The 8,602-nt window shown below is 33.3% G+C and overlaps 1 protein-coding gene across 1 annotated transcript; it reads left to right on the top strand.

Moving 5' to 3' along the window:
* The first annotated feature begins 2,068 nt into the window (after positions 1 to 2,068).
* Positions 2,069 to 2,878, top strand: LOC102578675 (probable lipid phosphate phosphatase beta). Its single transcript, XM_015312418.1, is given in 2 exon segments — positions 2,069 to 2,483; positions 2,486 to 2,878. Coding segments are annotated over 2 exon segments (639 nt in total). The 5' UTR covers positions 2,069 to 2,158; the 3' UTR covers positions 2,800 to 2,878.
* Positions 2,879 to 8,602: the final 5,724 nt, after the last annotated feature.

The raw sequence follows: 8,602 nt of genomic DNA, 5'->3' as shown, positions 1-8,602 counted from the left end.
ATTGTGCCTTCATTAATAAATTGGGCAGTATGGCAGACAACTTATATTTTTAAAAAATTAATTGGCAGCAAAAAATTAATTTTCACTGTCACAAAAATTAACTCAACATCAAAGCAGCTAGCTAGCTACCTGATTTTCTCATTACTAACTTGCCAATACTTTTTGATAATCTTCAAGAAAGGAATAGTGAAAAAAAAGTTCAAACTTCTTTTTTTTTTGACTTAGTGTATGATATTTATATCGGAGGTCCAACTAAATCTGGACTAGCATAAAAAAGTCCCACATTGAAGGTAAATTATTTGGACAAGCGTTACCTAACAAAGACAACATCATATCCAACTGGACAAATATTACCTAACAAAGATACAATAACTATAGTAACATTTTATAATTACGCTCTAAACTATAGCTATTTATGGAGTTATTTTCGACAACATGATTATAGTGTCCAAACGTTTGAAACCTTTGGAAACTTGCTATACAATCGTGTCCAAAAATAAATAAAGATATCTCAGAATATAATGCCAGTATTACTATTTTCAACAATATGATTATAGTATCTACAAGTTTGAAAACTTTGCAGAATTTGTTAGATTTGGTCATTTTGGATCAAAGAAAAAGTGAGTGTCATTTGCCTATAATGAGAAACAAATCATCACTTAAGCCGTTTCAAATATTTATTTTTTCCATCTTTGGGAACTTTTTGTTGGCACGATTAAATGTTTCCACCTTCTAAAGTTATAAGAAGAATTATTGATACCATGTGTGATGTATTTGTTTCTTATTATATGGTCAACAATAATTATAACTATGGTTTAATTTCTCTAACTATTTTATTTTTTCTCTTAGTGGGAGATTTAAACTTTGTTTTTTTTGGACAGCCTAATGATCATCTCTAATCATTTTGATTTTGACCATAAACCTGAGAATTTTTAGCTCATATAATTTTTGAAAAAATGTTTTAAGTATTACACCGTTAGTGCGTAAGTATTTTACTCACCATTTTAAACAGAGTTGAAGTCAGGATTTGAAGTTTATGGGTTCTGAATTCTAATATTCTTAAGTTATTGGGTTCTATATTAAATAAATTGTAGTTTTGTACACATTCAAGACTTCAAGTGATATTGAAGATAAATACATAATTTGAATCAAACTATTGAGTTCGATCGAATTTGTATCTGATCCTTATATATATATATATATGAGTTTTCTTGGAAAATCTTGGGCTTTCCATGACTTCTTTGCCTGATTATGGATCAGCCCATATTGTTCCAACTTCATTTCAATTGTTTAATGGACTGGTTTGGTCATGTTGTTTGGGTCATGACCCAATCTTAGACCCAACAAACCATTCTATCCCACCTAAATTTTGAGCTAGAATTGCTTTGATCTTAGATAAATTGAGGAATTAGTCATAATCAAATTTGTCCAACTCAAAATTATTTAATTTCTAGCTCAATTTAGTGATATACATAAGTTGCTCAAAAGTAAAGTTTTGAACAATACAAAGTAAGCAAATTATATCATGCATTAAAAATCATATTTTTCTTTTTAGTTTATGAAACTCTCTTGGGAGTTGATATGAGATGAACCCAAACTATTTGGTTGATTTATGTCCACTTCAACCTTTTTAATAGATATTTATACCCACCAAATAAAACCCATTCTACACTTACTAATTTTCCTACTTATAAACTCTACTATTCTTGTAGTAATAGCATGGGATAACCACTTTCAATCGTTAAACTCTATAGTAATGACTATTCTCGTACAATTTTACTCGTAATGTTTTGTTTTTTCATGAGTTAAATTGTATGATTTGGCCTATATTATAAGATATATTTTTTCATTATAATAATACGAGAGGAATTACATCTTATACTACAGTATTTTTCATATTGCTTTCAAATATTTAAATTTAAAATATTAAATTAAACTAATATAACGTAACTTTAAAAATTAGTTAAATTTACTTACGTGAAGTGAAATGTGGTAAGTAAAAATGTACGGAGAGAGAGTGGTTTACAATTATAAAGATCGAAATGGCTATTTTGTGAATCTTATTCCATTGTGTTAGTACTCACTGTTGGGCTTTAATTTTAACGAATTTCTGTCATTTCCACAAATCAGTTGGTTTCTACTAACACAAACTGGAACAATGGTATCCAAGTCATCACCTCCGTCGCCGGCGCCGGCGCCGTCTTTGCTCCGCCGCATAGTCGATTTTGATACCGCCATCTCCCTCCGTCTTTACACTCTAACTCACCCTATTCTCCCTTACTATTTCCTCAAAACCCTAGAGATCTCCGGTGACGGTTTCCTCTTCTTCCCTTTACTCCTCTCACTACTCCTTTACCCTCTCGCTTTCTCCGATAGCAAAAATTCCAACATCTTCTTAATCAATTTACTCCTCGGTGGCATCCTTGACCTTATCGTAATCGGACCCCTAAAACACCTTATTCGGAGGCCCCGCCCCGTTTACAACAGTTTCTCTCCTTTGCCGTCGACCATTGGTCCTTTCCCAGTGGACATTCATCCAGAGTTTCCATGATTGCTACTCTCTTTTATCTATCATCCGATTTCATTCGGGATGTTTTGATTCAGCTTCAATATGATTTAATTGTGGATTATTTGATGCTTATTGTCATCGGATGGGCCGCAACCACGTCGTGTTCCAGGGTACTTCTTGGACGGCATTTCGTATTCGATGTCATTGCTGGTGTACTGTTGGGTATTCTCGAAGGATTGTTTGTGTTTCAGATTTTCAATTATGTGACATTGACCTCATTCTTCACATGACAAAGTTGTAAGCATTATTCCTTATTGGTTGTGATTGTTGATGTAGAATTGATATGAATGAAATTTGTTTTGATAGCTATCTCTTTTAATGCTTTAATATGTTAAAAAAAGACAAATTATTGAGTATAAAATGATACTTTGGATTCATATAGCCAGCTCTAATTAGTTTCGGGAGCAAGTTTTTGTGTCTCTTATTGTGCTTTGCTTTGTTAAAAGATAAATTATTGAGTATTAGAATAAAACAGATTCAAAGATTGAAATGGATGTTGAGAATTCATATAGATGGCCCCGACTAGTTAGGGATTGAGGCGAAATAGTAGTTGATTTTGTTGTATATTGCTTTGTTCTGGTTTCTAGAACTACCAGTGACACTGACCTCATTCTTGAGTTGGCAAAGTTGTAAGCTTTAGTCCTTTCTGGTTCGTGATTTTGGACGTAAAAATTAAGATAAATTTTAGCAACTTGTTTCATTTTTTCGTGTTATGTTAAGTTTTACTGAGTTGTGTGGAACTATCATGAAGACAATTAGCTTCAATAGTGTTATTTATTCATGCTTGTTTGAATCAATGCAATTGCATTCAAATAGTGCACATCATGCATGTGTTCTTGCAATCCTAACTTATCGGAATTCTAGATATGGATGAAAGGAGCTGGAATCTATTTATGAATCATGAATTATGATTGTTATTGCTCTCTATTTTTAGTTTGCTGATATCTACATAACTTCATTATACTTTTGTTTTACGAAAGCACAAGATGAAAGATTTTGGATTGACATTTGTAGATGATAAACTAGTTGGTAATAGCTTATCTCTTGATTTGTTTGTTTTGTCAAATTAAGTACTCCACCACCTGATATTAATATGTTCTAGAAATATGCTTTCAGAAAATTTATAATCTGCGAGGATGTGATGCATATATTTTCTGGATAGCAGTGCCAAATTAGTTTCTCTACTTTTTGGTATATGGATTGTGTGCGGGACTTCTCCCACATCATTAAAATTGTTTATCTTATAAAAAAAGAAACTTAATCAACAAATTAAGCTGCCCATCTAATAAAACTCTGTGACTGGTTAAGGTTAGGAAAACAAGTTCTAGTAACTAAATGTAGTTCTCGTAGGTTTTAGGCTTTTAGCTATCATTGAAAAAAAAAACTGATTAGCGGGAGTAAGGAACTTCTCTTCCTTTTTCACTTGTGCTTGCCTGTTGGTATTGACAAGTTATTGTCAACTTAAAGTCTTAAAACAAAATGTAAGATTATAAGGGCTCGTATAAACCTATTAAACCTGTCACTTTAATACTTTGTTATATCCTGGGGTATCTTCTAGTTATATTGTTAACTGTTTTGCCTCTATTTTGTGGTACGTTCTGATTGAGAAATGGTGAATGGAAGGTTGTCCATTCAAGGAGAGGCAGCGAGTAGAAATGTCTAGACTTATGTTCCCAGATTGAAGTCGATCCGAGTGGACTTATGACAATTCTAACAAATTTTGCTGAAAGGAATTTCACTTACATTTATACCCAAAGTAGGAGTTACAAAAAGCTGAACTTCCATTAGTCAAGTAGTTCCCTTTCTCTTTTAAAAAAGCTAAGTTACTGGCATATCATTTTTTCTCTTCTTTTTATTAAATCAATTGTGAAAAATGATGTAAGTGGTATACTAAGGGCACTTCTGCTCAAACTACAGATAATCTTATTGAAGTAAAGAAATGCCGTCAAAATTATGATGGTTAGAAAAGCCTGCTGGTATTCCTGTAAAAACAAATTGAAAGTTCATTGGAGGAGGTGGTGTGGTACAGTAAATCAGTGGAAAAAGAGTGATTTAGTTCTGATATATAAGTAAGAATAAAGGAGATAATCAATAATAAATGTTGTGGTATAAAACATATAAATCACATTATGAAAGTTTCGGAACAAGTGATAAGAGCATAAGGCTTTAGGAAATTATAAGGGTGATAGAAAGTCAGCTTAGCTTCATGGTAATGTTTCGATCCCCATTGACAGTTGGTATGATATAGGCTGATTGAAGGTGCTGAAAAGGGATGAGATAGACCTAAAGCTCATGGAATTTGCATATCCTCTGATGACAAGGAAAGGTGTAAATATTTTTTTTTTCCTACGTATTAAAAATTACGACCACATTTTAATCTATGTGAACCTATTTGACTGCGAAGGATTTTACTAAAGAAAGGAAGACTTTTGAAACTTTGGATTTAAACATACCATAAGTCTATAACTCTATATCATTTGTGTGACTATAAAACATTTGAAACTTGTGGTTATTAACATACCATAACATTTGTGTGGCTATAAAAGTCTGTCATTAAGGATAAAATAGGAAGTTCAAGTTAAATTATTTTCAAATTTAGAAAGAGTCATTTTTTTGGAACAAATTAAAAAGGAAATACAGTCATATAAACTGGAACAGAGGGAGTATATTTCTCCTTGAATTCAGAAATTTTCTTAGCTCAAGTACTTTATCTTATGTTGGCCCCAAATTCTCTATTAGGATCAACGGTTCACATGTTTGAATTAAAGAGTAATGATGTCTGACCTTTATGTAGACTGGAAATAGTTTTCAACCAGCTATAGACGTCCCTTGATTAGAACCTCACTAGCTACGTCATCGCCCCAATAGCAATGAGTTTTATGGAGACAGAAGGTCATTTCTGATTGACAATCATCATTGGACTTAAGTTTATGATGCTATGCTACGAGACATGAAACATTTGTCTATTCACTTGTATGGATATGTCAAATTGTCTTGATTATTAGAGATGTTTGGTTATAAATAATCAACTCAGGATTAGAGCTGTCAATATGGGCTGGCTCACCCCATCCGGGCCAATCCATACAGGCTTTGAAATTTGACGGGTCAGGCTGGGCTAGCCCATTTTTTACGTGGGCCAGAAAATGGTCGGCCCAGCCCATAAGTATGTGGGCTACGGGCTTTGCCGGGCCAGCCCTCTTTTCTTAAAAATATATTTTTTTATAATTTTTTAAATTAAATTATAATTTAAAAATATTATCATAAATATCAACAAGACAATATTACATGGTGTTAGTGTTACTACCTGTTAATCAAATACACAAATAAAATTATCCTTATAATATTTATTAAATTTAACCTAATTGTTTTCCAATGATCATAATAAAACACATAAACTATGACAATATTCCATAGGCTATGACCTATGTAGTGATTCCCTATAAATTTTAGGGAATTTTTATTTTATATAGTACATATTTTATAAACATAATTTGTATTTAAATTGTAATATTTCAAACTTTAAACAGATTTTGAGTTTAGACTCTTGTTATTTTTAATACTCTATTTTATTTTTATTTTTTAATTAATTTTTATTTGGCCCACGCCGGCCCTATCCATATTTGTCAATCCCCACAAATTGGCAGGCTTATTCAGGCCGGGCTAAAAGCCCTTTTTCTTAAATGGGCTCCAAAAATCATATCCTAGCCCCATCAAATCAGGGGTTAGGCCATGCCGGCCCAACGGGCCTAGCCCATATTGACGGCTCTACATTTGTGTATATACTACCATTAAACATTTTGTGGATTGATGACGGGCGAACATGAACGAAAAGTAAGTAAGACCTAACAGTTAAATCAAACAAAAATAAATACAAGAGACATACATATACAAAAGAAATAAATGGATAGAAAGTTCTTATTTATAAACTGAGGACTCTTCTAGAATGCTCACCGTTACAAGTTTATTCCGAAACTTCAAACTATGCGTCTTTAAGAATTTGAAAGAACTACAAATACTTGTGAAATCTTTCCTCAGAAAAGTCTATTAGCTGAAATTTAGCCGCTAAATTCTATTATCTTGATCATAGAGCACATTTAGGCTCCATCTTATATTGTTGGTTGACTAGTGATATTAAGTTAAACATATGTCAGAGTTTGCAACTGTTTTATTGGTCCAATGTTATTGACCATCTGTGTTCCTACGTGAACGTTTTGTGGTTGTCATCAAGATTCTGAAAAATAATAATTTTGACAAGGAGTTTATGAAAAATTTCTATCCAGTTTCTTGCGCGTTTGCTGTCATGGAATTTCTACTTGAGGGACTAGCTGGTTGCTTCATTGAACCATGTGATGTTGTCCTATATAATGTATTGCTGTTTGGTCATCTCTAAAACAACTCTCATGGCAATTCTTGATTTTTGGATGTGTCTGGGCTATTGTGAGATTCATGCATCTTTCATCACGTGTGCAAGTGAAATATATCCTTGCTTGGAATTTTTGTCCTTTCCTCATGATTTAGATGTCCTGGATTCCTCTACTACTCTAGTTTGCTAATTACTCAGAAATTAGCAATTTCTGGTTGGCACATTTGACATTGATCTGGAATTTTTATCTTTTACAGTAGTATAGAACATGGAAGACATAAATGGACAGAATTCTTCCTTTTCATAGTTGAAGTGACATCTGGGGTTGAATCATTTGCCCTCCATAGAACAAAAGAATCACTCACTGTGTCCTTAGTTGTTGAATTGAATGAATCATGCAACTTCCTTTCACCTAATTGTCCTTCAGTGAAATGTACTCTCATAATTGTTTTGTCTGATTTTTGTGTTCACATGAATCATGATTGATTTTTCTGTAGCAATTTTATTATTATCACGTTGCTCTGCAGAATTATATGTGGTCCTGTCATGTTTACTTTCTGTGAAACCTAATGATAAGCTAGGAGCATTACACTCTGGGTCACTCCAAGAGATGGCATTCTATTTGTTGTTTTCCTTCAATTTTTCTACAACATAGCCATGTGGTGGTCCTGCCATATTTCAAACTCACTCCCCCTAGATGCTTAGCTGCTATTATTCATGTTGAGTTAGTCAAAAAGTAAGTTGGTTTACTATTGTTATTTGAAACTTATGTGCCTCCTGATAAGTTCAAATTTCAAAAGGTTAGCTAAAAGTTCACCAACCAGCTTTGCCTTAGCATGGGCATTTGTGCTTTCTCTATTGTCATTGGTGCATGGAACTGAAGAACAACAACTTGTAAAAGCGCTAAGAGGTATTCTCTTCCAAAAGTTTATATATATGTGTGTTACCACCTCTAGGAGCTCAGTGTACATCGATCGATACGTGCAAAGGATACACATATCAGAAATGCACGTAACACTTATTTTTCTTTTTAAAGATAAATATTTTGTCTCTTTTTTCTTTGATAACAATGGTATCCGTGCTAGTTTGTTCGCACTTGGACTATTTCATTGGGTTGTTGGTACTTCTCACCTACTCTTCCCACCAAGGCATGATTTTTAGAATTATATGATGCAACTGTAGAAAATGATAGATGATGCCGAAGTCCAAACCCCTGGCTTCAGAGCCATTTGGACATGGAATCTAGGTCTTCGTCATTGGTCAAACATTGTGGCTTAGTTTGATAATGACCTAACATTGAGACAAATCTGAACTCTAGGAAGATATATATATATATATATATAATGGTTACTCACTTTCAGACCTCTGGCCTGGCGCCTGTAAAATATACATACACTGTGTGGTTGACACGTATGACAAAATTTCTTGGCTTCTTTGACCCTGTTAAATTTAGTATCTGCCATTACATTGCTAGATGTCCTATATTTTAGTCATTGCTGAAACAGAGGTCAAAAGTAGAATGGTACAATGCCTCAGAAAGCAAAAGATACTGCACTCATATTTGGTCATCAGTTGAAATAGATATAGCTGTCTGTGTAATTTCTTCACCTTTTGGCAATGTGTAAGATAAAAATATTGAATTAGAGATATGATGAGGGGCAAGGGGTGGG

This window comes from Solanum tuberosum, unplaced genomic scaffold, assembly GCF_000226075.1.
Source record: "Solanum tuberosum cultivar DM 1-3 516 R44 unplaced genomic scaffold, SolTub_3.0 scf00201, whole genome shotgun sequence".
Lineage (NCBI taxonomy): Eukaryota > Viridiplantae > Streptophyta > Magnoliopsida > Solanales > Solanaceae > Solanum > Solanum tuberosum.
Note: the sequence above shows the minus strand (reverse complement) of the source record. Positions and strands in the feature narration are given on the sequence as shown.